Here is a 27,772-nt window from a genome sequence, read left to right as displayed (position 1 = left end):
CAATACTCTGCAATTTGAAAACATGAAATACTTTGACAATTAAGAATATGGGATGTGAAAACATCTCACCAGTGATTATAAAGTTTCTATGCAGTATTTTTGATTAAAATTTGCTGGCCAGGTCATTCTCACATTGAAGATATTGCACCAGTATCAGTAGACTGTGTGCCCATAGCCTGCACTGCATAATGGATAGATATAAATGTACGCAAATTCCTAATGCTTCACCATTAGTAAGCTTTTGTACATACAGTGTAGCTCCTAGTCTGCCTCGTAGAAGGTTTTAATTTGTAATTGTCTATGTATGTAGTACTAGCCTTTGAAATATTCTAGAAACTAGCCTTTTATTTGACTTTATGCATAGGTCAGTATTAGAGATGACAATACATAGCTTCATATTATGAATATACAAAAACTATGAGAGAAAGAAGTGGCATAACAAAAGTAGTGAAAACAAAGTCCACAAACAAGTCCTTTCTCTGCATTGAAGAGGGGTGAAGAGCATGTTACAGCTTTACCACCTGTCACGGGGTAACTCACCACACTGTCACCTCCTGCTGGGCATTTCAGAAATTAGCTCAGTCCCAGCGGATGCATCCTCAGGTGGTGGTGGCTCTCCCATCCTTGCATCCACCTGCAGACCCGTTATGGCTCCTTTCTCTCAGCATCTCCTTCGTGGCACAGCCCTCTGGCCATGTCACCATCCGTTTTCCCCCCATTCCGGGGGACTCCTCTAATAATAGTCCAGCTGCTCCTCACAGCGGCTTGGCAGTCCACAGCTGGGCCGCTCCTTCATCATCTAGTGGGGAGACCCTGGCCCAGGGACCCTGCAAACAGCAACTTCCTGCTGCCTCTTCCTTCCAGCTCACTGTCTATATTCCCTGGACCATTTCCCCACAGCCCCAGTTCCTTCCCCTCCTGCCTCTGGCTCCAGTTCCTTTGCCCTTTTCCCAGGGCCTCAAGCCTATAAGTCCTGGCAGTCTGCCAGGAGCCCTCTAGAAAGCCAGTTGTCTCCCTAGGACTCCTTGTAGCAGACTCCCTCACTCTGGTCTGCAGCTTCCTTTCATATGGGCCAGCTGGGCCCTGATTTGCTAGTCCAGCTGTCGCCCTTATTGTCTGCAGCCGCCATCCTAATTAGCTGTTTCCCCAGCAGTCACTCCTTTGGCTGCCTTGCACTAAGCCTCTCAGGGCCAGTGCGGGGCAGGCGTTCCATCACACCACCATATCCACAACAATATGACAAACCCCTTTGACCCTAAATCACATCCAGAAGCCCTTATCAACATACCTAGTGGAGTATAAGTAACATCTGATGTATACGACTCTATTGAAAACAGCAGATGTTGGTGAAGAACAAATGGAGAGATTTGTGAGAGGGGCACTTGATTCTGATGCGACATGCTGCTTCTTTAGCCCAGTCAAGAAATCTGGCATCAAAACATTTTCTGACATGACCAAGAAAACCAAATTTAAGTCTGGCAAGGGAAGGACAATCACAGCAACTATCAGTCCAGAAATTTTCTGCAGAGCCATGTCCTTAGCAAGATGCAGAGATGATATTTCAATGGCAACTATTCTTAGTTCCTCAATGGGACCTGTGCCTGCGACTCTCTTGCATGCTGATGGACCACTGAGAATAACATACAAAACTGAATTAGGATATCAGCTGAAAGCTCAGGCTGAAAGAATCTATGACCTAAGATCATGCAACAGAGAAACTACAGTACAGAGATGCTATAGCTGTCATACAAATGATGGCTGGAGACAAATTCCACACATGTAATGACCTGGCTGCTGAGTACTTGAGGCAGATCCTAAAAGGATTTGACAAAGCCAGTTCTGCAATCAAAGTCTGACCAATATGATAACAGTAACCCTTAAAATCGATATCCTTACTCCAACCCCGACAAGGGGATTAGCGCTGAAATCGGTTTTGCTGGGTCGAATTTGGGGTACTGTGGAAGCAATTAGATGGTATTGGCCTCCGGGAGCTATCCCAGAGTGCTCCATTGTGACCGCTCTGGACAGCACTCTCAACTCAGATGCACTGACCAGGTAGACAGGAAAAGGCCCACGAACTTTTGAATGTCAATTTCCTGTTTGGCCAGTGTGGCAAGCTGCATGCAGACCATGCAGAGCTCATCAGCAGAGGTGACCATGATGGAGTCCCAGAATCACAAAAGAGCTCCAGCATGGACCAAACGAAAGGTACGGGATCTGATCGCTGTATGGGGAGAGGAATCCGTGCTATCAGAACTACGTTCCAGTTTTTGAAATACTAAAACATTTGTGAAAATCTCCCAGGGCATGAAGGACAGAGGCCATAACAGGGACCCAAAGCAGTGCCGCGTGAAACTTAAGGAGCTGAGGCAAGTCTACCAGAAAACCAGAGAGGCCAATGGCTGTTCCGGGTCAGAGCCCCAAACGTGCCGCTTCTATGATGAGCTGCATGCCATTTTAGGGGTTCAGCCACCACTACCCCAGCTGTGTTGTTTGACTCCTTCAATGGAGATGGAGGCAACACAGAAGCAGGTTTTGGGGATGAGGAAGACGATGATGATGAGGTTGTAGATAGCTCACAGCAAACAAGCGGAGAAACCGGTTTTCCTGACAGCCAGGAACTGTTTCTCACCCTGGACCTGGAGCCAGTACCCCCAAACCCACCAAAGGCTGCCTCCCAGACCCACCAGGCAGAGAAGGGACCTCTGGTGAGTGTACCTTTTAAAATACTATACAAGGTTTAAAAGCCAACATGTTTAATGATTAATTTGGCCTGGCATTCGTGGCTCTCCTGGATATACTCCCAAAGCCTTTGCAAAAGGTATCTGGGGAGGGCAGCCTTATTCCATCCACCATGGTAGGACACTTTACCACTCCAGGCCAGTAGCATGTACTTGGAAATCATTGTAGAACAAAGCATTGTAGTGTATGTTTGCTAGCGTTCAAACAACATCCGTTCTTTATCTCTCTGTATTATCCTCAGGAGAGTGATATCATTCATGGTCACCTGGTTGAAATAGGGTGCTTTTCTTAAGGATCATTCAGAGATGCCCGTTCCTGCTGAGCTGTTTGCCTATGGCTGAACAGAAATGTTCCCCGCTGTTAGCCACGCGGTGGGGGGGAGACAAAATGCGACCTTGTAACGAAAGCACATGTGCTATGTATATAATGTTAACAGCAAGGTTTACCGTGAAAGAGTGTACCCATTCTTCTATAAAATGTGTCTTTTCAAATAACCTTTTTTTTTCTCCACCTGCTGCATGTGTTTCAAGGATCACAGGATCTTCTCCTTCCCAGAGGCTAGCAAAGATTAGAAGGCGAAAAAAATGCACTTGCAATGAAATGTTCTCTGAGCTCATGCTGTCCTCCCACACTGACAGAGCACAGACGAATGCATGGAGGCAGACAATGTCAGAGTGCAGGAAAGCACAAAATGATCGGGAGGAGAGGTGGCGGGCTGAAGAGAGTAAGTGGCGGGCTGAAGAGAGGGCTGAAGCTGAAAGGTGGCGGCAGCGTGATGAGAGGAGGCAGGATTCAATGCTGAGGCTGCTGGAGGATCAAACTAATATGCTCCGGCATATGGCTGAGCTGCAGGAAAGGCAGCAGGAGCACAGATCGCCGCTACAGCCCCTGTGTAACCAACCGTCCTCCTCCCCAATTTCCATAGCCTCCTCACCCAGATGCCCAAGAACGTGGTGGGGGGGCCTTTGGCCACCCAGCCACTCCACCCCAGAGGATTGCCCAAGTAACAGAAGGCTGGCATTCAATAAGTTTTAAACTTTTAAAGTGTTATGTGGCCTTGTCCTTCCCTCCTCCACCAACCCTCCTGGGCTACCTTGGTAATTATCTCCCGATTTGTGTGATGAATTAATAAAGAATGCATGAATGTGAAGCAACAATGACTTTATTGCCTCTGCAAGCGGTGATCGAAGGGAGGTGGGGAGGGTGGTTAGCTTACAAGGAAGTAGAGTGAACCAAGGGACGGGGGGTTTCATCAAGGAGAAACAAACAGAACTTTCACACCGTAGCCTGGCCAGTCATGAAACTGGTTTTCAAAGCTTCTCTGATGCGCACCGCACCCTCCTGTGCTCTTCTAACCACCCTGGTGTCTGGCTGTGCGTAACCAGCAGGCAGGCGATTTGCCTCAACCTCCCACCCCGCCATAAACGTCTCCCCCTTACTCTCACAGATATTGTGGAGCGCACAGCAAGCAGTAATAACAGTGGGAATATTGGTTTCGCTGAGGTCTTACCAAGTCAGTAAACTGCGCCAGAGCGCTTTTAAATGTCCAAATGCACATTCTACCACCATTCTGCACTTGCTCAGCCTGTAGTGAAACTGCTCTTGACTACTCTCCAGGCTGCCTATGTATGGCTTCATGAGCCATGGCATTAAGGGGTAGGCTGGGTCCCCAAGGATAATTATAGGCATTTCAATATCCCCAACGGTTATTTTCTGGTCTGGGAAGAAAGTCCCTTCCTGCAGCTTTTGAAACAGACCAGAGTTCCTGAAGATGCGAGCGTCATGTACCTTTCCCGGCCATCCCACATTGATGTTGGTGAAACGTCCCTTGTGAACCACCAGTGCTTGCAGCACTATTGAAAAGCAACCCTTGCGGTTTATGTACTCGCTGGCTTGGTGCTCCGGTGCCAAGATAGGGATATGGGTTCCGTCTATGGCCCCACCACAGTTAGGGAATCCCATTGCAGCATCCACTATGACCTGCACTTTTTCCAGGGTCACTACCCTTGCTTTCAGCAGATCTTTGATTGTGTTGGCTACTTGCATCACAGCAGCCCCCACAGTAGATTTTCCCACTCCATATTGATTCCCGACTGACCGGTAGCTGTCTGGCATTGCAAGCTTCCACAGAGCTATTGCCACTAGCTTCTCAACTGTGAGGGCTACTCTCATCTTGGTATTCTTGCGCCTCAGGGCAAGGGAAAGCAAGTCACAAAGTTCCATGAATGTGCCCTTATGCATGTGAAAGGTTCACAGCCACTGGGAATCGTCCCAGACCTGCAACACTACGCGGTCCCACCAGTCTGTGCTTGTTTCCCAGGCCCAGAATCAGCGTTCCACCGCATGAGCCTGCACCATTAGCACCATGATGCCCACATTGCCACGGTACGTGCTTTGAGAGACATCTGTGTCCATGTCCTCATCACTCTCATAACCGAGCTGATGTCGCCTACTCGCCCGGTTTCGCTTTGCCAGGTTCTGGTGCTGCATATACTGCTGGATAATGCGTGTGGTGTTTAATGTGCTCCTAATTGCCAAAGTAATCTGAGTGGGCTCCATGCTTGCCGTGGTATGGTGTCTGCACAGAAAAAAGGCGTGGAACGATTGTCTGCTGTTGCCCTGACGGAGGGAGGGGCGACTGACAACATGGCTTACAGGGGTGTCTTACAGGGAATTAAAATCAACAAAAGGGGTGGCTTTGCGAGAAACTGAATGGCCGCCTCAAGGATAGAACTCAAAACCTCAAGGATAGAACTCAAAACTGGGTTTAGCAAGCCGTTGATTTCACAGAGGGAGGGAGGGAGGAGAAAATGAACAGAAAACAAATCTGGTCTATTTCTTGTTTTGAGCCCCTTCATCTATCTTTATACATCTTGTTGGCAGCAGACTGTGCAGTACGACCGCTAGCCATCGTCACCTCCTGGGTGCTCAGCAGAAGACGGTGCAGTATGACTACTGGCCATCGTCTTCTGCTAGCTGCAGATTAAAAGACAGTGCACTGCCGGTAGGACTCAATCGCCATGAGACGAAACAAGGGAAATGACCCGGCTAGAGTCACTCCCACGTTTGCCCAGGCGCCCGGTTATAAGAGCACCGAGGACTGTGTTTACGACGGCTACCAGTCATACTGCACTGTCTGCTGCCAAAAGGCAATAAATTGCTGTTGTGTAGCAATGCAGTACCATGTCCGCCAGCACCCAGGAGACATACGGTGACGGTTAGCTGAGCGGGCTCCATGCTTGCCGTGGTATGGCGTCTGCACAGGTAACTCAAGAAAAAAGGCGCAAAATGATTGTCTGCTCTTGCTTTTACGGAGGGAGGGAGGGAACGGGGGCCTGTCGATATGTACCCAGAACCACCCGTGACAATGTTTTAGCCCCATCAGGCACTGGGATTTCTACCCAGAATTCAAATGGGCGGTGGAGACTGCGGGAACTGTGGGATAGCTACCCACAGTGCAAAGCTCCAGAAGTCTACGGTTGCCTCAGCACTGTGGACACAGTCCGCCAACTACATGCACTTAGAGCATTTGTGTGGGGACTCACACACTCGACTGTATAAAAACACTTCTACAAAACCGACTTCTGTAAATTCGACCTAATTTCGTAGTGCAGACATACCCTAATAGATTCAGTTACGCTCTGGCCTGTTTCATTTATCTATTTTCCAGTAGGTGGAGACAAAGCAGAACATTTTGTATGACTCCTCTCCAGAACTTTGAAACATGAAGATTGGCTACCAACACAGGAAGATGCAGGTTGGATTACCTATTATCAAAATAAAAAGTGCTCTGTCAGAGCAAGCACGCCAAAGTTAAATACGTTCAGAGTGCTTTGAAACTTGCAATTACTAATTATTACTCATTCTTCTTTGTAAAGTAAGCACTCTTTGGCAAATCCTCTCCTTCAGCTTCTCCAGGGTCATGAAGGTCAATGATAGCTGCAGAATCAGTGTGGACCCTCTGCATATATTGGGAGAAGTAGTATTATAGGACCCAGCATAGAACATCCATGAGTCCTACATGCTGGGGAGCTGTGCTCTGTTGAGGCTTATTGCAGTCCATCACAAAGGGGTGGAGGAAGAGAGGCACAGAGGAAGGAGTTTGCATGGTCTGAGGAGGAGACAACCCTTGATGGTCTCACAGAATCTGTAAAGTAATCTCTGCTTCTTCTCCTACTACTCAGGCTTTGTGCAGTGACCAGGATTTTTCCCTGTGGAAGAAAATCTTGTGACTATTAATCTGCCAAAATCCCAGTGCCCCAATTGGCCAAATTCCCCAAGTATTTTCTTCCCCACCTGGTACTTGCAGAAACATTCTGAGAATGAATTGTTTGTAATAAGGCTCTGTAGAGAACTGGATATTTCATTTCTGGAAACCAAGCACTGAAGGTGGATAAGTGAGTGTTTTGCTTTGTTTCTACAGGCAGAAGAATGCTGTGAGATGAGAGAGTTCTCTACTGAAAACAGTATTAGCTCATCTGTGAAGTTGTTTGGTGTCTCTTTCCTTTCTATATGCACATAGAGCCACCACAATTACTTTCTCTATCAAAGGCATTCACTGTCCACGTTATTTCAGCTACTGCTGTCACATCATTTTATCTCTGGAGGGCTAAAAGCTTGGAACTATAGAGCATGGTTTCCCCCAGTGGCAGCTTCTCGCTGAGCTGGAAGTGTAAATTCCACCTTGAGCCATACCCACGCTAGCTCTCATTGAGCCAGTGTGCTAAAAATAGAGTGTAGCCATGGTGGTGTGAGACGTGGGGGGGAGAGCTGCCTGGAGCATGTTTAGCATCTCAGACAGATACATGCATGAATCTGCTTGCCCATTCCGCTCCTCACACCAGCACAGCTATACTCTATTTTTAGGATGCTAGCTTCATCAGAGCTAGCAAGGGTATGTCTCCTCGAGCTGGAATTTACACCTTACAGCTCTAATGCAGACAAAGTCATAATTATCATTGGCCCAGAATGAGAGAAAACTCTTGGATGGGAAGTGCAAATGGCTTCAGTTCTAGTGAACTCAGAAGTAAAGCTACTGATAGTACTATCGACCTCATTCATTCATAGAGGGCTCAGTTAGGGTGTGGATCAGGGCAGGGATGGGTTGCTGTAGGAGCTGTTACACCAATTCTAAGCCATTGGAGGATCCCCTGTGCTGGGGTGATTGGCTTGTGGCCCCAAAGCCACCATAGCAATGTATTTTGTGTAGGTTTTCACATTATAATGTGTCTCCAATGTAAGGGAAGATCTGAGCCTGTGTCTTCTAAAGGTGTTTGCTAATTTTAAGGAGGCAGGGATGCATTGGGAATAAGATAGTTAATTAAATCTTACTTGCAAGTGAATTAAATATAGAGAATGGGAAGTTAGAGCAGTAATGGAAAAATATGAATTGTGTATTATTACTTTATTATTAATCACTTTTATTACAAATAGCACCTACAGGTCCCAGTCAAGACCAAGGCCCATTGTGCTAGGTACTGTTCAAATTCATAGTGAGAGACAGTCACTGCTGAAAGAACTTGGGACTAGATTTTCAGAGGTATTTAGGTGTCTAAAGATGCAAATAGATGACTACTGGAATTTTCAAAAGTGGCTAAGTGCCCACTAGGAGCATATGTAACTTGCTTAGCTATTTTGGAAAATCTCACTAGGCACGTATTGTTCCTAAAATCTTTGAAAATCTGTCTCTTACAATCTAAATAGGTAAGATACAAAAGCAAGGGGGAAAGGAAGTATTACTATCCCTATTTTATTATTGGGAACTGATGTGGAAAGAAGTTAAGTAACTTCCCATTATAGGGAAAATAGGGCATTATTTTAAGTAATTAAAATATAGGAGGTGCTCAGGAATAACATTTAATTATTTTTACCTCCGTATAGGTTACTCTGGATTGAAGCTGTGAGAAATAAACCAGTTTGGTGCACCTTTTATAAATTAAAAGACTAAGCAAGCAGTTATAGAACAAATATGAATTTAAGCAACGTATGTCACAAGCTAATTTAAGTTAAAGTTTTCCTAACTTAACTTACAATGGTATAATGCAACAGTCAAATTAATGGTATAATTAAAACATAATCAGTAATTCAATGGTTCAATTTATCTGCTTTGCCAGTGAACAAGTTAAAGAAAACAATTCTGTTAAGATTTTGCAGGAAGGTTAATGGGAGAAGCTATTCCCTTTTATTTAAACCCTTTAGCGAAGGGTCCGTTAAAGGCAGAGGCTATTTCTTGCCTTGATTTTGAGGAAATACAGCTCTTAAAATGATTTCTGAGTACCTTCTCTCTCTGGTTGCTTTCTCCTGCTAAACTTCGTGTTCACAGATATCACATCAAGCTTCTGTTCATTTACTCTATTTCCTCTCCTCACTTGAATACAATACCTGCATTTTTCTGGCAGTCAGTCATATGCAGATATAGAAAGTTTTCTAGAGACCCATACTTAAACCAGTGTCCTTCTAAAGCTGCTATGACCCAGGATCTCCTTATGTTTAGATAACACTTAGGGGTTTAGCGTCTTCTTTGAGGGGCAGTTGCGACACACATGTGCATGTGTGCATGCACACACATGCATGCACACGCACACACACACACGCACTAATGGGCATTGGAGCAATTTGAGTGTCCTTGAATTGCTCTACAGAAGGATTTTCATACCTTCTTCTCAAAGTCTTTAGCTCATATGAGTGGTCTTAGTTTGGAAGTATTTAACCTGGAGTTCTTTTGCATGTGGTGAGGAAAGTTTGGTCTGATATTTCTCAGCTGTAGATTTCAGGCTTGGCTTAGCTGGCGGTCAAAGTCTTTCACCTCTTCTTCTTTGGATGTCTGGTCCAGGGAACAAAGCATGATACAACTTTGGGTGTTGTGTTGATGTGAGAGACCCTCTCCCTTCTTTCTGCATGGTTAGCATCTTTTGGATCAGTGACTCCTCTACTCAGCCCTAGGAACACTCTTGTCCAATTAGGGGTTCCAGCATGTCGGCTATAGTTCATTGTGCATCAGTGACTTGGCACCTTGATCTTGAAGTCATCTAGAAGATGCCAGTTCAATATGTATGTGTCTTGCACCAATTTGTTGATAATTGCAAACAGATGTTCTCGAAAACAAGATGCAAGAAGGTGCCATGTGATAAGGAACTGTGGTAGGCAAACTTCTGCTTATCACCAAGACGTGTCCTATTTGTTTAAATATAATTAATAGCTATTCAGCATTCACACATCCACTCATTCCCACACATCTTTGTGACCATGAATTAATTTTGACAGGGGGAATGTAACTCTGAGAAGTGGGGCAGCTCCTAGGGCAAGTGAATGACTGTACCATAATAACGTGTTGCCTACAAGCCAGAAAGCTGCTTCAAACATCTCTTAGTAATGCTAACTTTCATTAAGCACTGAACAATAAACTATCATTAAATATTTCACACAGAACATCTGTAAGAGAGCCAGGAATTTAACCCAGACTGCCTGAAGTCTCAGTCCAGTGTCTTAGCCCAAGCTCATCATCCTTGACAAAAGTCAAGTCACTTCAGGCTAACTTCAATTCTGTTTCACTATGCATGTCTCAGTTTTTGGGTGCTCAGCTTGACACACCTATGGCCCGATTTCTGGAAAACTCAGAAACTCCAGCTGAAGTCAATGGAAATTGTGAGTGCTCAGCAACTCAGAAGATCAGGCATTAGGGGTCAGATTTTCAAAACAGATCAGCTCCCATTCAAACACCAAAATAAGTGGCCAGATTTAAAAAAAAATCACTCAGCACAATGGATAACAATCCAGCCATAAATGTCACAGTGGGAATTACTGGCTGCTGAGCTGTTTTGCAAGTCACGTCCAGAGTTCTAAAAATATGCACCAGAGTTAGACAACACTTTTCAAAAGCTTACACTTTACCACTTTGTGCCTTTCTCTGACTTCACAAATCTCTAAAATGGGACAATTCTCTATTAACCATTGAAAAGTGCTTTCAGATCCTAAGAATAAAGGATCTGTACAAATACCAGCTGTTGAGCACAGATGGTAGCGGAAAAAAAATACCCCAGAATTCTATTTGAAATCTATGGAAAGCAAAGGAAAAATACCAGTTACAGATGTGCAGTCCTGCATACTGGTGTAGGAAGTGTAGTTTAAATATGTAATGGCTTGTGTTTTATGAAAGGTGAGAATAGGAAAAGAGACCAAAAAAAAAATAGAATTCTATCATCACTAATTGCAGTCACAGCTATTATAGAGAGATTCTGTTTCTTGACTTAGCAATACAAAGCCTTTGGATTTACACCAAAGAGCACTGTCAGATTTTGCTTTTAACGTCAGTGCACATAATTTTTTGGTGAGGACAGTTTGGGTGCCTGCTCCTAGTCAATTCATACCTCATAGAGGAGCAGAGCTTGCAAGCTAGTACTTTTTCAGCCTGGCATTTGTCACAAGTTGAACCAAAACCAAATATTGCTCCATTTCTAAAGGGAATTTCTGAATACTAGACAACCTAAGTTGAACACATTTTGCTCACTTCTGAAGAAGTTGGGTGCTAGCGCACTGGAAAAAATATATTACCCAGAACTGGGCCATGATGTTCACCCTTATAGTTTTCTCCATATCAGCATCTGGAAGGTCAAGAAACATCTTCACATTTGCTATGCCTGCATCATTGACTAGGATATTAACATCCCCAACTTCTTTTCTAACCTGAAGGAAAGAAGGGAAAACCAAGCTATTATATGATATTCATGCTTTACGTTTATAAAAACATATAGTGATCTGTTCTATGTACTTCCTGAATATTTGCCATTATTATTTATTACCAATACTGTGGAAGCAGACCACATTTGATAAGTGTTTTACAAACACGGAGAAAGACAGTCCCTTGTCTTGAAGAGTTTACACTCTCAGAGGATTACTGTCAGATTCACACATGACTTTTCAATTAGTGTACATGACTAGAAAGGAGTTAATGGAATTGAGGATATTTTATCAATCAACTTCTAACACCTGAGTATGAAAAAACTCTTCAAGGAACAGATTTATGCTTGTAGTTTAAGGGTGTGATTTCTAAAGTGTTGTACACTAACTGGCCCATGTAAACCCTGCTGGTGAGAACTAAGCACTACATTAATGTGCAGTAGGGAATGTATAATTTATTTCAGCAGGGTCTACATGGGCCAGTTAGTGCATAACATGTTAGTACACTTTAGAAATTACACCCCTTTAGCACACATTGTTGCACATGTAGACAAGACCTAAGTCTGTGCTTTTAAGAATAATCCATACTCATAGGATCACCGAAAATTCAAGGTGCTTGATCCCCTAATGTTTAGCTGGTAGAGTCAATGTGTTGGAAATTTCATATGGACCTGGAATAATTTCAATATATTAGTTTACCTGGTAATGTGTACTATGTGCATATGATTATTCTTATATTCCATTTAAAAAAACAATAACAAAACAAACAACATCATTACTAGCATTGGATGAAATTTTTCAGATGAGTAGTTTATTCATAAAAAATGCAGTTTTGGATGGACCCAAACTATTTCCAAATTTGTGTCAAGTTCACAAAATAGTTTCAACTGAGCTGAAAGAGTCTAAATGTTTTGATAATGTTGAAACAAAATGCTTAGTTTTGACCCGAAAAAAATGCTTTTGATTTTTCAGCATTTTGACAAAAGCAAAGCACTGACAAATTAGCTAGAAAAGGAGGTTTTTCCCTTATAAGCTTTAGCCTAGCAGTTAGGCCACTCACCTAGGATGTGGGAAATCTGGCTGCAATTCCACACTCTGCGTGATGCGTTGAAGGGATCTGCACTTGGGTCTCCTACATTGCATAATCACTGTGCGATGGGGCTTTCTTAATTTCACCTGTTGAAGCTGTTCCACTTCGGCCATGTCTAGACTACAGACCTATATAACTATGTCGCTCAAGGGTCTGAAAAATCCACACCTTTGAGAAATGTTGTTATACTGACCTAACCCCCCATGTAGACAGCGCTATATTGATAGGAGTGCTTCTCCCCTTGACATACCTACTGGCTAGGGTGACCAGACAGCAAATGTGAAAAATTGGGACAGGGTATGGGGGGAATAGGAGCCTATATAAAAAAAAGACCCTAAAATCGGGACTGTCCCTATAAAATTGGGATGTCTGGTCACCCTATTACTGCCTCTCAGGGAGGTGGATTAACTATTCTGACAGGAGTAGCTCTCTTGTCAGTTTCAGAGTAGCAGCCATGTTAGTCTGTATTCGCAAAAAGAAAAGGAGTACTTGTGGCACCTTAGAGACTAACAAATTTATTTGAGCATAAACTTTCGTGAGCTACAGCTCACTTCATCGGATGCAGTGAGCTGTAGCTCATGAAAGCTTATGCTCAAATAAATTTGTTAGTCTCTAAGGTGCCACAAGTACTCCTTTTCTCTTGTCAGTTTAGTAGCATCTCCACTAAAGTGCTACAATGGTGCAGCTGCACTTGAAGAAAAGCCCTTAGTATCAATAATTAAATAGTCATGGAGCACTGATTTCAACTTGGGTCTCCCACATCTTAAGTGATTGCCCTAAGTACCAGGCTATAGAGTCATACTCACTCTCTTTCCCTAGCCCAATGACTATCTATTGTCATTCACAGTATCGAGTGTCATTCATAGTCGTATAAAAGTCTTTGGGCTAGGGAATGAGGCTGAGAATGACTCTATTGCCTGGTAGTTACGGCACTTACGTAGGATATGGGAGACCGAAACTGAAGCCCTTGCTCAATGACTATTTAGTGGAAAAGCTTCAACAGAAGAGACTGAGAAAGCCCCACACCAGAACAGTCCAGTGGATAGGCACTTTCCTGTAGTGCTGGAAACCCAAGTTCAAATCTCTTCTCCACATCAGAAGCAGGGAAACAAACACAGGTCTTCTGTGTGAGTCTAAAACTTATAAAAGGGAGACACCACTATCACCTCCTCATCCAGCCGTTTTGTGAATACTTTGCTTTTGTCAAAATGCCTGCATATCATAATGGATTTTTTGGGTCAAAATGAAACAAAACATTTCAATGTGACATAACCAAAACAAGTCAACTCTTTTTAATGTTTTGATTTGCTGAAAAGTGTCATTTGACAAAAACAATTTTTTTTCAGAATTGCCAGCAAACCAAAAAATACATTATTCACTCAACTCCACTCACTACATTCAGGAGTCAGTTAGGAAATGCTAATGTTAAGATTGCATCTACCAGCTTAACTGTCACTTTTGTATATGCTTTCTCAAGAGACATAGAGTATATGGAAATTCAGACTTTATATCAATTTTTAAATTGTATTTCTTAAATGGTTTGATCTTGATAGGTTTTAAAGTAACTTCAAGATGAAGATTCCAGAAGATAAGTTGTCTGACGTACATGCCAGTTTCAAAATAGAAAGATTACTGTAAATTGTCTTTTTTGCAAGAAGAATAACACCACTGATTAGTTGTTTAACCTTATTTTTAATTTTGTGATGGATGAATGTTAAGTGACTGATTGAAATAGATCGTAGCAACAATAAGCTAATTTTATAGGACTTTTGTTGAACTTTTCGTAACCTGGTGATTCCATATCATCATAAGACCTTTTCACCTAAATAAGACCATGTCAGCTTCCTCAAAAGTAGTCTTGTGTTCTGGGTTTTTTTGGAGGAGTGGGGGAAATGGGGGAAGGACACAGTGTAACATTATCTGTGGTATGTGAAACACTGAATATTTTTTAAATTGCTGATTTAAGTGGGACTTTCCCCAATATAGATGCTAGCTCAGGCTAACCTAATTAAAACCTGATTGAACCAAGGTGCATGGCTCTAAGGTAGGTCTCGCATTCTATGTATATGACGGCCTTAAAGATAGGCACTGCAAGACAAAGTAAGCAAAGTTTGCAAATCATAAGAATCAAGGCTAAGGCTAAGAAGCCTTTACCTTTTGGGTCAACAAGCCACCTGAGGGAAGACTGATGTTCCTGAATCCTCAAGACCCAGCCACCTTGGGGAGAAGAGGTCAAGACATCAACGAACAGGCCATGTCAGCCTTTGACCAGTCTTGCTACACCTGAAGAAAGTTTGCTAGCAAGAAGCGCTGTGCCAGTAACATCATCATCTGGTTCCTTGATGGCATATTCTATGAGAGAGACAGAGTGGATGAGGTAGTATTTTTAAATGGACCAACTTGTTGGTGGAAGAGACAAGCTTTTCAGCTGCACAGAGATCTTCAACAGAAAAAGAGCCATGTGCAGTTCAAAAGCTTGTCTTTTCCACCAACAGAAGTTGGTCCATTAAAAGACATGACCTTACCCACCTCATCGCTCTCATATCCTGGGACCAACATGACTACAACAACGCTGCATACTCCATGAAAGTCCAGAAGACTACAAGGGTTTAAGAGCTCACAACACCTTTGTTATCTTAAGTATCTTAGTTTTCCTTTTTTCCTGTTTTTGTCTTTTGCATTTATTAGCTGGTAGAGATCCCAGCTCTTTTTTTTTAAAACATTCTTTCATTTTAGAGTGTGAAAGTGTGGCTGTGTGCATGCACCTGTGTATAAATACCCAAAAAGTCTAAACTGAGACAACACCAGAAATTAAGTTCTTCAGGTCTAAACAGCCCTAAAAGTTGTCTCATAAAACCATTCATTAAAGTGTGTTCTGTGTTTTAATGTCCTGGCTTACACTGGCTTCAAATTGTATTCTGTAATTTCTGGTAAGCAAGTGTTCTCAAACTTCTGCTAATGAAGAGTTTTCTGTTAAAGTCTGTACTATAATGTCTCTTTTGGAGTGTGGAAGGAGGAAAGCGTTAGACACCCCATAGCAACAGAATTCTAAAAAGAAATCTTTACAATTGGCTTTGAGGATGTGGTTCAGACAAATAAAAAATTAGTTTTAGTATTAAGATTCCAACAGGTACCAAGTTGTAAATTTGACTAAAGTTGGTAAAATTCTTTAGTTGGGATTTATAACCAAATAGACAGCCACATTCTTAAAAACTTTCTAGAATTTCTAAGGATTGATTATTTGTACTTAGTGTGACAGGGCAAGGCCAGATGGCTATAGAAAAGTAGTGGCAGATAGATATATTAGCTCCAGGCTAAACAAATCCCTAGTACCAGGTTAAGTGAAATAGAAGCTGCTCCAGGTCAATGAAGACACCTGGGGCCAATTAAGAACTTTCCAGAAGGCAGGGAGAATGCTATGTTGATTGGGACACCTGAAGCCAAACAGGGGCTGGCTGAAACTAGTTAAAAGCCTCCTAGTCAGTCAGGTGGGTGTACATGTCAGGAGCTGTAGGAAGAAGTTGCGCTGTTGGAGAGGCTGAGTAGTACACACCATATCAGGCACAAGGAAGGAGCCCCTGAGGTAAGGGTGAAGTGGAGCTTGAGGAAGTGAGGGCTGCTGTGGGGGAAGTAGCCCAGGGAATTGTATATGTCATGTTTCTAAAAGGTCAGCTACCATAGCTGATACTATTAGGGTCCCTGGGCTGGAGCCCGGAGTAGAGGGTGGGCCCAGGCTCCCCCCTCCCACCTTTGCCCCCTGTTTAATCACTGAGACTGGGAGACAACAGAGACTGTGCAAGGAAGGATAACTTCTTCTCACCTCCCTCGCTGGCTTATGATGAAAATGGCTCAGTAGACTGTGACCCTTGTCTCTAGAGAAAGAAGGGTTACGTGGAGGGTCTCAGTGAGCCTCTGAGGCTAGTGAAATCCGCCAGGAAACACGGGACCCACAGAGGCAAGGACAGAGCTTTGTCACAATTGGTGTTAGGAGTGGGATTTTGTTCACAGCGTGGCGGAAGAAAGAGGTTTAAAAAAAGTGCACTGGGGTTTTGGATTTTTTTTTGGTTTTGGTTTTTATTTGTTTGCTTTACACCACAATGGAGGAGGTGGTAAGAGCTCTGGTACAAGCCACAGCAGCCCAGCAGGAGGCCACCTGGGTTCAGGCAATGGCACAACAGGAGTCTACGCGGCTACAGCAGGAAACCAATCAATTATTGATGAGCGAGGCGACCCAAGATCGTGCCCTCTTGAGAGAAGTGGTGGACCAGCTGAAGATCCTCCCAGGCCCGGGGGTCCAACGGGACGTGAACCCTGACGGCCTCTGGTTGTCTGCCAAAGATGATGTCAGGAGATGACGTAGAGGCATATCTCCTCTCATTCGAAAGGACTGCTCAATGTGAGGCGTGTCCCCAGGAGCAGTAGGCCAGCATTCTCGCCCTTTTTTTGTGTGGAGAAGCCCAGAAGGCCTACTTTGACTTGCCTGCCATGGATGCCACTGACTATACCCCTCTGAAAGCAGAGATCCTAGCACGATCAGGGGTAACGGCAGCGGTAAGGGCTCAGAGGTTTTATGAGTGGAATTTCCAGAACAAACCCCCGAGGTTCCAGCTATTTGACCTTATATACCTCACACGGAAGTGGGTACAGCCCGAGGTGTGAAGGCTGGAGGAGATTTTGGAGACCTTGATCATAGACCATTACACGCGGGGACTGCTGCCAGATCTCCGCAAATGGGTAGGCCAGAAAGATCCGTCCACGTATGACGAGATGATCACACTGGTAGAAAGACGGATGACAGCGAGGGAACTGACCCAACTACCCAAGGAAGGCCCCTTTCGAAGCAAGCACCCGACCCCAACCCTGGAAGGTTGGGCAGCCAAACCCTCGGGGAGTCCTAGGTGGAAGAAGGGGGGCCAAAAACCAGGGGGGACCCCAGAAGGAAGGGATTGGCCTGAGTGTGGGGAACCCTGGGACTAAACTCCCTAACCCCCAGGATAGGGGAGTGATTAAAAGCAATTATAGATGTTACGCACGTTGGGAGTGGGGACACATAGCAGAACAGTGTCCCAGCACTGAGGAGCCTATGCAATGTAACTTGGGGGATTGGGAGGTCCCATGCTCCCTTATCCAGCTTGTGGGGGTCGCATTAGCCCCGCATAATTACACCAAGCCAATGAGGATAAATGGAGCAGAGACTACAGCGCTTGTGGACTCTGGGAGTGCTATCATCCCCATATAGGGTAAGCTGGTAAAAAATAGTCAGCTGCTACAAGCCAAACATATAGCAGTGACGTGCGTGCATGGGGTCGTGAGCCATTACCCCACCATCCCAGTGGAGATAGAGGTTCAGGGAAACCCCATTGAGGTTACCGTGGGCGTAGTTCCTAAACTCCCCTATCCTGTAGTCATTGGGAGGGACTATCCAGGGTTTGATAATTTACTCCCCCCGGAGAGGTTGGAGGGAGGTGGGGACCCTGAGGACAGTGACTCGTCACCAGGGGAATGTCAACCCCCGATGTTCGCTGAGATTTCTCAGGATCTGTTCTCAGCCCCGCAAAAGACCCGGAAGACAAACAAAGAGAGGAAGGCCGCGAAGGCCTTGGGAACCCGGATCCTGACCCAGGGCCAGAAGACCTCCCTAGTAGGCAGATGGACGTGAGCAGCCAACAGAGAAACTTCCACCACAGAAGGTGAGTCAGAAGCTGTCCCCAGCCATGATGGCGGCGAGCCACTGGAAGGAGCAGAAGCCAGCCGCTGGGAGCTTGGGCAGGTTAGTCCAGGGAGAGAGACTTTTGGGCGGGACGAGGCGGAGGACCCCAAATATGATAACGCCAGGAAAGAGGTGGTCGAGATTGATGGGATACCCATGGATGGGAAGGTCCGGGGTCCTGGACTTTACTTTATAGTGAAGAAAGATCTCCTGTACCGCGTGGTGCAAATGCAGGAGCAAGAGATACAACAACTTCTGGTGCCACGAAAACATCAAAAAGCCATATTGAGTCTCGCCCACAGTCACCTGTTTGGAGGACACGTAGGGGTAGAGAAAACCCAGGCATGGATGCGGCGGAGGTTCTTCTGGCCAGGAGTACATGAAGATGTCTGGCGATACTGCTCCTCTTGTCCGGAGTGTCAGTTACATAGCCCTCGCCCGCCACTTGCGGGCTCCTTTGATACCTCTTCCAATAATAAAGGTTCCTTTTGATAGCCATGGATCTGGTAGGGCCCCAGAGAAGACAGCTCAGGGCCACCAACATGTGCTTGTTGTACTGGACTATGCAACCCCGTACCCGGAAGCTGTTCCCCTGCGCAATACAGCTTCCAAGACTGTAGCTAAGGAGCTAGTACAGATCTTTGCCCAGGCTGGGCTACCCAAGGAGATATTGACTGATCAAGGGACACTTTTCATGTCCAAGTTGATGAAAGATCTCTGTTCATTGCTCCATGTACAAGCCCTACGGACCTCTGTATACCACCCGCAAACAGATGGCCTTGTGGAAAGGTTCAATAGGACCCTCAAGGCCATGATCAGGAAAGTGGTGAGCCGGGATGGGAAAGATTGGGATACCTTATTGCCTTACCTCATGTTCACTATCTGGGAGGTTCCGCAAGCCTCCACTGGTTTCTCTCCATTCGAACTACTATATGGGTGCCACCCTCGGGGCATATTGGATATAGCCAGAGAAGCCTGGGAAGAGGAGCAAAATCCTGGAAGGAACATAGTTGAGCATGTACTGCAGATGAGAGATTGGATAGCCCGAGTTACGCCCATTGTACGGGAACACTTGGAGAGAGCACAGGAGACCCAACGAACCCATTATAACCATCAAGCAAAGCTTTGACAGTTCCAACCAGGGTATTGGGTGATGGTACTGGTCCCCACAACAGAAAGTAAACTGTGGGCCCAGTGGCAGGGACCCTACGAAATAATCGAAGCTGTGGGAGAGGTGAACTCTAAGGTGCGGCAGCCAGGCCGCCGGAAATCAGAGCAAATTAACCACATCAATCTTCTAAAACCTTGGCATGATCGAGAGGCATGCTTTGTCATGCAGGAGATCCTTCCCCAGGAGGTAACTTACACGAGCAAGTGGGGATATCATCCGACTTGACGCTGATCCAAAAGATTGAGGCAGTCGACATGATTAATCGCAACAGAGATGTGTTCTCTACAAAACCAGGGCGGACGACTGAGACTTATCACCATATCCGCACGATCCCCAGAGCCAAGGTAACATTGAGACCCTACCGAATCCCAGCAGCCAAAAGAGAGGAAATCAAGGCCGAAGTAAAGAAAATGTTAGAATTAGGGGATATTGAAGAATCTTACAGTCAGTGGTCTAGTCCAATTGTTCTAGTGCCTAAACCTGATGGTACCAGGAGATTCTGTAATGACTTTCGCCGACTGAATGAAATATCCCAGTTTGATGCATACCCCATACCACACATCGATGAACTGGTTGACTGACTGGGAAATGCCTGATTCTTGACTACACTGAATCTGACAAAAGGGTACTGGCAGATTCCTCTGACCAAAGAAGCTAAAGAAAAGACAGCATTCTCCACCCCGGATGGGCTATTCCAGTACACCGTCCTCCCTTTTGGGCTACATGGGGCCCCAGCCACATTCCAGCGCCTCATGGATAAGCTGCTGCGCCTCCATACTAGTTATGCAGCTGCATACCTAGATCATGTCATCATCCATACGCCAGACTGGGGGACCCACTTGGAGAAAGCTGAGGCAGTACTGCGCACCTTAAGGCAGGCTGGCCTCACTGCTAATCCCGCTAAATGCGCCATAGGGCTAGCAGAGGCTACGTACCTGGGATATACTGTGGGAAGGGGCATAGTGAAGCCCCAAATGAATAAGCTAGAGGCAATTCAAAACTGGCCCCGGCCGACCCGAAAGAAGGAGGTCCGTGCGTTCCTAGACATGGTAGGCTACTACCGACGGTTTATTCCCCACTTCGCCACTAGGGCAAGTCCCATAACGGACCTGGTGAAGGCCCGAGGTCCAGACATGGTAAAGTGGACCGACGCAGTAGAGGGGTATTTACAGACCTTCGGACGGCCCTCCGTAATGACCCTGTACTCATAGCCCCAGACTTTAACAGGGAATTTATTTTACAAACAGACACTTCCGAGGTGGGGTTGGGAGAAGTTGTGTCGCAAATGGTGGGAGAAGAGGAACGCTCTATCATCTATCTAAGCAGAAAGCTTCTCCCAAGAGAACAGAAATACGCAATAGTCAAGAGAGAATGCCTTGCTGTCAAATGGGCTATGGAGACACTGCGTTATTACCTCTTAGGCCTGCGATTTACTCTTGTGACGGACCATGCACCCCTCCAGTGGATGCAGCGGAATAAGGAAAAGAATGCAAGGGTCACCAGGTGGTTCTTATCCCTCCAACCATTCCAACTCCGCATATGGTACAGGGCTGGATGCCACCATGGCAACGCTGATGGTCTGTCACGAGCATACTGCCTGGCGTCCCAAGTTGCCCAACTCTATGGTGTTGAGTGGGGGGCGGGATATGTGACGGGGCAAGGCCAGATGGTTATAGAAAAGTAGTGGCAGATAGATATATTAGCTCCAGGCTAAACAAATCCCTGGTACCAGGTTAAGTGAAATGGAAGCTGCTCCAGGTCAATTAAGACACCTGGGGCCAATTAAGAATTTTCCAGAAGGCAGGGAGAATGCTATGTTGATTGGGACACCTGAAGCCAATCAGGGGCTGGCTGAAACTAGTTAAAAGCCTCCAGTCAGTCAGGTGGGTGTACATGTCAGGAGCTGTAGGAAGAAGTTACGCTGTTGGAGAGGCTGAGTAGTACACATCATATCAGGCACAAGGAAGGAGCCCCTGAGGTAAGGGTGAAGTGGAGCTTGAGGAAGTGAGGGCTGCTGTGGGGGAAGTAGCCCAGGGAATTGTATATGTCATGTTTCTAAAAGGTCAGCTATCATAGCTGATACTATTAGGGTCCCTGGGTTGGAGCCCGGAGTAGAGGGCAGGCCCAGGCTCCCCCCTCCCACCTTTGCCCCCTGTTTAATCACTGAGACTGAGAGACAACAGAGACTGTGCAAGGAAGGATAACTTCTCACCTCCCTCGCAGGCTTATGACGAAAATGGCTCAGTAGGCTGTGACCCTTGTCTCTAGAGAAAGAAGGGTTACGTGGAGGGTCACAGCGAGCCTCCGAGGCTAGCGAAATCCACCAGGAAACATGGGACCCACGGAGACAAGGATAGAGCTTTGTCACATTAGTTAATTCATCTGATTAATTATTTCATTTTATTCCAATGATCTTCTTATTGTACATGGAGCTTGCCAAGCCAATTTGCAGCAGCCCTCATCAGTGAAGTGCAGAACTGTCAGACCACCATCATATCCAGTCATCAGTGATGTGTGATGTCTGTGTTTAGACAGAGCCACATGTGGGATCCTCTCATTGGCATCAGGTGTGAAGGCTGGCTGCACATTGACCCTGGCTTATTCAAAATTGGTTCCAAAGGCCCCATGAGCAGAATGGCAAATCAAAGCCTGATACACACATGGTTAAGTCAGTTGTAAGAGACTGGTTTCTGACATCGATAGCAGACCATTCTTCATTGTACATTGACATCACAGAGAAAGTAGTGTCAAGTAGGCCCACAACAGGTACCTCAACAATAAGCACACTCTTGGACGGTTGAAGAGGTCTGTGTAAAGTGATTGGTTGTGAAGATCAGTGCAAACCCAAGCCTTTCTGTATTTAGCATCCTCACAATGGATGCGAGGAGGAGCAATGTTACTTAACACAGTAAGCCATGGTACTGGGGCTGGTCAAATTGTTCTAGTTATGATGCACATGGTTGAGAGTAGTTGTGTATCAACCAACTTGATGTGAGACGAATGGAGCCGACTGCGTTTCATGGCATTTCTCGATCTGAAAGGATGAATCCTGCACTGCTCTCTACTATTGTGATCATTGTTATGAACAAATTGTGGATGTCATGCAGTATATCAGGAGCTCCCACTCTCAACAGGAATCAGAGTTGCCTGACCTGCTGTGTGCTGTGTGGAAAGAAACACCAGATTACTTCTGGCATTCACAGAGCAGCCATGGTGGACTGTCGCTTCTGGGCTCGGGAAACACGCACTGAGTGGTGGGATTGCATCATTATGCATGTCTGGGATAACGAGTAGTGGCTGCAGAACTTTTGGATGTGGAAAGCCACCTTCCAGGAACTGAATGTGGAGCTTGCCTCAGCACTGCGGTGCAAGGACACCAAAATGAGAGCTGCCCTCGTGATAGAGAAGTGCTTGACGATCGTTTTGTGGAAGCTGGCAACTCCAGACTACTACTGGTCAGTCACAAATCAGTTTGAAGTCAGGAAGTCTACCGTTGGGGCTGTGTTAACGTAAGTGTGCAGGGCCATTAATTGCATCCAGCTATGAAGGACTGCAACTCTTGGCAATGTGCGTGAAATAGTGGATGGCTTTGCGGCAATGGGATTCCCTAACTGTGGAGGGTTGATAGATGGCACACACATTCCAATTTTGGCCCTGGACCATCTTGCAACAGAATACATCAATAGAAAGGGGTACTTGTCTATGGTGTGGCAGGCACTTGTGGATCACCATTGGCGTTTCACTGACATTAACGCGGGGTGGTCTGAGAAGGAGCATGACACATGAATCTTCAAGAACACTGGCCTGTACAGAAAGTTCCAAGCAGGGACTTTCTTTCCAGACCAGAAGATTCCAGTGGGGGATGTTGAAAGGACATAGTGATCCCAGGAGACCCAGTGTACCCCTTACTTTCATGGCTCATGAAGCCTTACACAGGAAAACTGAACAGCATCAAGGAGCACTTCAACAATAGGCTGAACAGGTGCAGAATGACTCTGGAACGTGCCTTTGGCAGATTAAAAATGCGCTGGTGCTGCCTTTATGGCAGGTTAGGCCTAAACGAGGAAAACATTTCTATGGTCATAGCAACCTTCTGCACGCTCCATAATAGTTGTGAGGCCACGGGTGAAAAGTTCCCCCTGGGGTGGAGCACAGAGGTGGATTGCCTTGCTGCTGAATTGAGCAGCCAGATACCAGGGCTACTAGAAGGGCACAACCGGAGCTATTCAAATCAGGCTGGTGTTGGAGGCAATATTTTAATAATGAACACCAGTAATGTGTCTTTCTGTACAGCACTCTGCCATGCTCTGTTAACTTGCAGCCTTGCATGTAACTGTGATGATTCCTAACTGGGATTTGTAGTCAGCAAATGATCAAACAGCCACTATGTATTACGACCACTAACAACCACACGTGTAGAAGACAAATAAAGATTGGTTATCTTTCAGAGAGTTTGTTTTTATTAAATACCAATTAACAACATACACAAAAGGCTTGGTTGGAAGGAAGAGGATAACGCAGGGCAGTGTAGGCTCTCATAGCTGTGTGTAAGTCCAGCTGTCACTTTGGAAGCTGTCCAAAGGGGTGGAGTGAATGGGGTATCGAGACATTCCGGGAAGTTGTAAAGAATATGTGGGAGGAGTTTGGAGAGCATGGGAAGCAGTTCTGTATTGGCTGCAGGTGGGGTGAGCACACGTGTTCGGCCTGGAGCTTGATTAGGGACTTCTCTGTTTGATCCTCTATCACTTTTATCATCCACTTCTGGCCCTTTACAATGCGCTCCTCACTCTCCTTTCTGTCCTGCCTTTCTATTTTAAATTTTTCCTTCAGGGTCTCTCTCCACTCCCTGCATTCTCCTTTTTCGGCCTCTGAGGATTGGAGCACCTCTTGGAACATGTCCTCCTTGATCCACCTTGGTCGCTTCCTTATCTGGCAGAGGTGTTCTGCCAGTGTACAGTGGGTTCCCCTGAAGTCCACATCTGCAGAAGCACAAGAAACAATACACAGAGCATGATGGTTAGTTCATGCACAGCATTGAATCATTACAGTAAAATACACCTCTTAACATATGAATCACTTTCTCACTGTCCCTTGGCAAGCACACATCTTGGCAAACACCCTACAAATGGTGAGTTCGGCCTGGGTAGGAGTTGGGCATTTAAGATGGAGCAAAGGGTCTACGTGTTTTTTTAAGGGGATCAGTGCACGCAACTAGGGACAATAATGTAAATTCTGCATGAGTGCAACTTCAGACACAGGCCCTACACTGCTTGCCTGCGTGCCACTTTGGTACCTGCACAAGTGATTGCCGATTGGTGTGGGAAAATTTCCTACAATGGGGGAAGGAACAAAGCAGTTCTGCCAAGGAACCTTTGGCAGAGGATTGTCAAGTGCCTCCAGGAAAGTTTTCTAGAGATCTCTCTGGAAAATTCCCGTGAAATCTCAGTGTGCATTAACACACTGTTCTGCCGTGCTTCTTAGCTGCACAGAGGAATGTGGAGCACACACAAACACAGCTAGTCTTGTATGTTTCTATCCTTTCGCCCACTTCTAGACTATACAGAGCAAAGGACAGCTCTACCACACATAACTGAGCAGCATCAACTCAAAAAACATCACTTACCAGAGCTCTCCTCTCCTGCATCATACACGCCAGAGATGGACTGCTGAGACTGTCTAGATCCCTCTGGAATGGAAAAGAGGTCCTGACTTGCCATGCCACTGGACGACCCTGTCATGTTCTCCACGTTATCCTCCAACTCAACCTCCTCATCCACAACTTCCTCCTTGGGGTTGAGTCCACTGCCTCCAGCCCATCCTAAGTATCCACGGGGCTCTTGGTGGTGGAGTTGGGGTCGCCACCAGGATAGCATCCAGCTCCTTATAGAAGTGGCAGGTCTTTGGCGCAGCATCAGAGTGATGGTTTGCCTCCCTTGCCTTCTGGTACACCTGCCTCAGCTCCTTTATCTTCGCACAGCACTGCTGCATAGCCCTTATCCAAAAAGCCATGAGAAATCTGACTGTAGGTATTGAAGTTCTTACGGCTAGAGCGGAGCTGGCACTGCACAGCCTCCTCTTCCCACAGTGCCAGCAGATCCAACAACTCAGGTGTGGTCCAAGCGGGAGAGCATTTGCTGCATGGAGCTGTCATGGTCAGCTGGGCATATGCAATGTGAGCTCTCCTCACTGAGCAAACAGGAAGTGGAATTTCAAAAATTCCTGGGACTTTAAAGGGGGCAGGGCAGAAACCTGTGTACCTGGGTGCAGGGCAGCGGAGTTCAAACTCTGGACCAGAGTGGTCAGGATGGGCATTGTGGGACAACTCCTGGAGGCCATTTACAGCGACATAACCAAGGAGCCCTCTCAATATAACTTTGCCACAGGAAGCTCTACGCCTCTCATCGAGGTAGTTTTATTTTGTTGGCAAAGCAGGAGAGCTACGTTGGAAGAAGGAACATTGCAGTGTGTACACCTCCACTGTTCTGTCAATGAAACCTGACTTTTGTCGACAAAACTGTGTAGTGTAGATAAAGCCTTAGTTTACTTAAGATAGGGCAGCAGAGCAGCAAAAGTTAAGTTTGTAGTGAGGTTTTTTTATGTCTTATTTTCCATCTTAGGCTGAGTGAAGAATAAGTCAATCCGTACATCAGGAAAACTAGGATGAGACCCTCCTAGTTGCTTTTTTGAAATGGTTAGATCCCAAGGCATCCTTACTTAACTATAATTCACTGATCACATGGACAAATAGCAGAAAAATCTCTTTACTGTGTTTTACTGTTTCTCAGTAACATTTGCAAATTTTGAGTCTCAGCAATGATCAAGTGAAGTCAACTACTATCATATGCTTTACCATGGTTTTGATCTGAAACAACTAATTTCCTTTAGAGGGAAAACTCACAGTATTTCAGTCTCCACAGTACATTAGATCAAACCCAATTATTTTATTACAAAAAACAGATTAAGCTCCATTTACAAATACCTTCAATTTTTTTGTTAAATTGCAATAAATGGACATAAGTGGTAAGTCCTCTTTACCAAACATTACTGCTTCTAAAACTAATTCTTTGAAAGAGATATCTTTTAATTAGATACAATATTATACTGGAAACAAAAACAACGTAAAATATTACCTGATCTGCCACTCTGTAGACTTCTTCCCTATTGCTGCAGTCACACCTATAGGCATAAACTCCTTTGGTTCCATTTTCTTTGGCCAGTTTAGTTGTCTCTTTGTTACCTTCTTCATCAATGTACCAGAAAACCAGGGTAGCCCCAAGACGAGCAAAATTTAAGGCAATCTGCATTCCAATCCCATTTGCAGCTCCTGTAATAAGCACTATTTCACCAGCAACATTCTTTTTACATAGAGGACAAATTAACAGAACGAAAGCCTCAAAGTAGTAATATCCTAATAAAATCAGGAATTCAAGGGTCTCCAAGATGTTGTTTAACTTGCACATGATTTTTCAGATATCAAGGATAATTTTTCTGATTAAAAAGATAAAACAAAAATGCTGCATTGAAACTTCAGAGATATTAGGGTTAAAAAAAAGAATTAGCTTGTACCCTAAGGATCTAGTTAGTTAATAGGTCACAATTCCTTTCTGCAAAAATGCATTTTATCGCTAGATATATTTATTGTATTTTCCTAGGGAGTCATGGTATAGTGCCAACTGCTAAAGACTGCTTAGGCCAGAGGAGCAAAATCCCACAAGTCTCCTATTCACTTCGTTTTAACGCTCCATTTTCCATTGGTTGTAATGTCACTTTATATATATATATATATATATATATATATATATATATATACACATGGGATTTTGTATACACACATTTTGTGTTATTGTTCACATTTCTGCCAAATAATAGATTGTTTTTGTAGTAGTTTGTTTAAAAGGAGTAGTTTGTTTAAATGGAGTGAAAGCCACCAAAACACTCAGACTGCATTAACCTCAGAAGACAGACTGCTAAAAAAGTTTCCTTTTCCCAAGAGAAAATGTGCATCACAGTTTCAAAGCACAGGAGATAATGATTTGTTCAAACACTGCACATTTTCCATTGATATTACTATTTGTATTTTCATGGTACCCAGGGGCCCTAGATTTAAAAATCACACCCAGCATTTTATATTATGGTAAAGTGCACCAATGCTCCTGAGCAGCATAGAATTACAATTTTACAATTTTATTATGACAGCGCATCATTTTGTTTCCTTTACATTGTTCTCTACTGTACATATCCATTGTGCCTTTAAAATGTAGGCTCTTAATTCTAGGGACCTGTTATAAATTTGGTACATTTCACTTCTGAAGTTGCCATATGTAAAAAGCCAGTGCTATATAGTTAGTTTGTGATAAAACTATCTTGGATTTTTGTAGTTACT

At 44.9% G+C, this 27,772-nt stretch overlaps 2 protein-coding genes across 3 annotated transcripts in view; both read right to left on the bottom strand.

The window, feature by feature from the left end:
• Positions 1-27,381, bottom strand: part of LOC119851473 (epidermal retinol dehydrogenase 2-like) — a 39,738-nt gene extending 12,357 nt beyond the window's left edge. Inside the window, exons 1-2 of one of the 2 annotated variants that reach the window (XM_038391360.2) lie at positions 26,520-27,381; positions 11,293-11,424 (exon numbers count right to left, since the gene is read on the bottom strand). In XM_038391360.2, the coding sequence (XP_038247288.2) occupies positions 11,293-11,424; positions 26,520-26,849 (462 nt within the window). In that variant the 5' untranslated portion in view covers positions 26,850-27,381. The remainder of the gene's footprint in view (positions 1-11,292; positions 11,425-26,519) is intronic. The other variant, XM_043507834.1, reaches the window with a different exon arrangement.
• On the bottom strand, positions 23,851-25,909 carry LOC122458685. The gene is made up of 2 exons (XM_043507835.1): positions 25,013-25,909; positions 23,851-24,368 (listed from the first exon to the last, which is right to left on the bottom strand). Exons 1-2 carry the CDS (start codon positions 25,299-25,301, stop codon positions 23,950-23,952), a joined length of 708 nt encoding a protein of 235 aa, XP_043363770.1. The 5' UTR covers positions 25,302-25,909; the 3' UTR covers positions 23,851-23,949.
• Positions 27,382-27,772: the final 391 nt, after the last annotated feature.

Source organism: Dermochelys coriacea, chromosome 2, assembly GCF_009764565.3.
Source record: "Dermochelys coriacea isolate rDerCor1 chromosome 2, rDerCor1.pri.v4, whole genome shotgun sequence".
Classification (NCBI taxonomy): Eukaryota; Metazoa; Chordata; order Testudines; family Dermochelyidae; genus Dermochelys; species Dermochelys coriacea.
The sequence above is the reverse complement of the archived record's forward strand: the minus strand, read 5'-3'. Positions and strand labels throughout refer to the sequence as shown.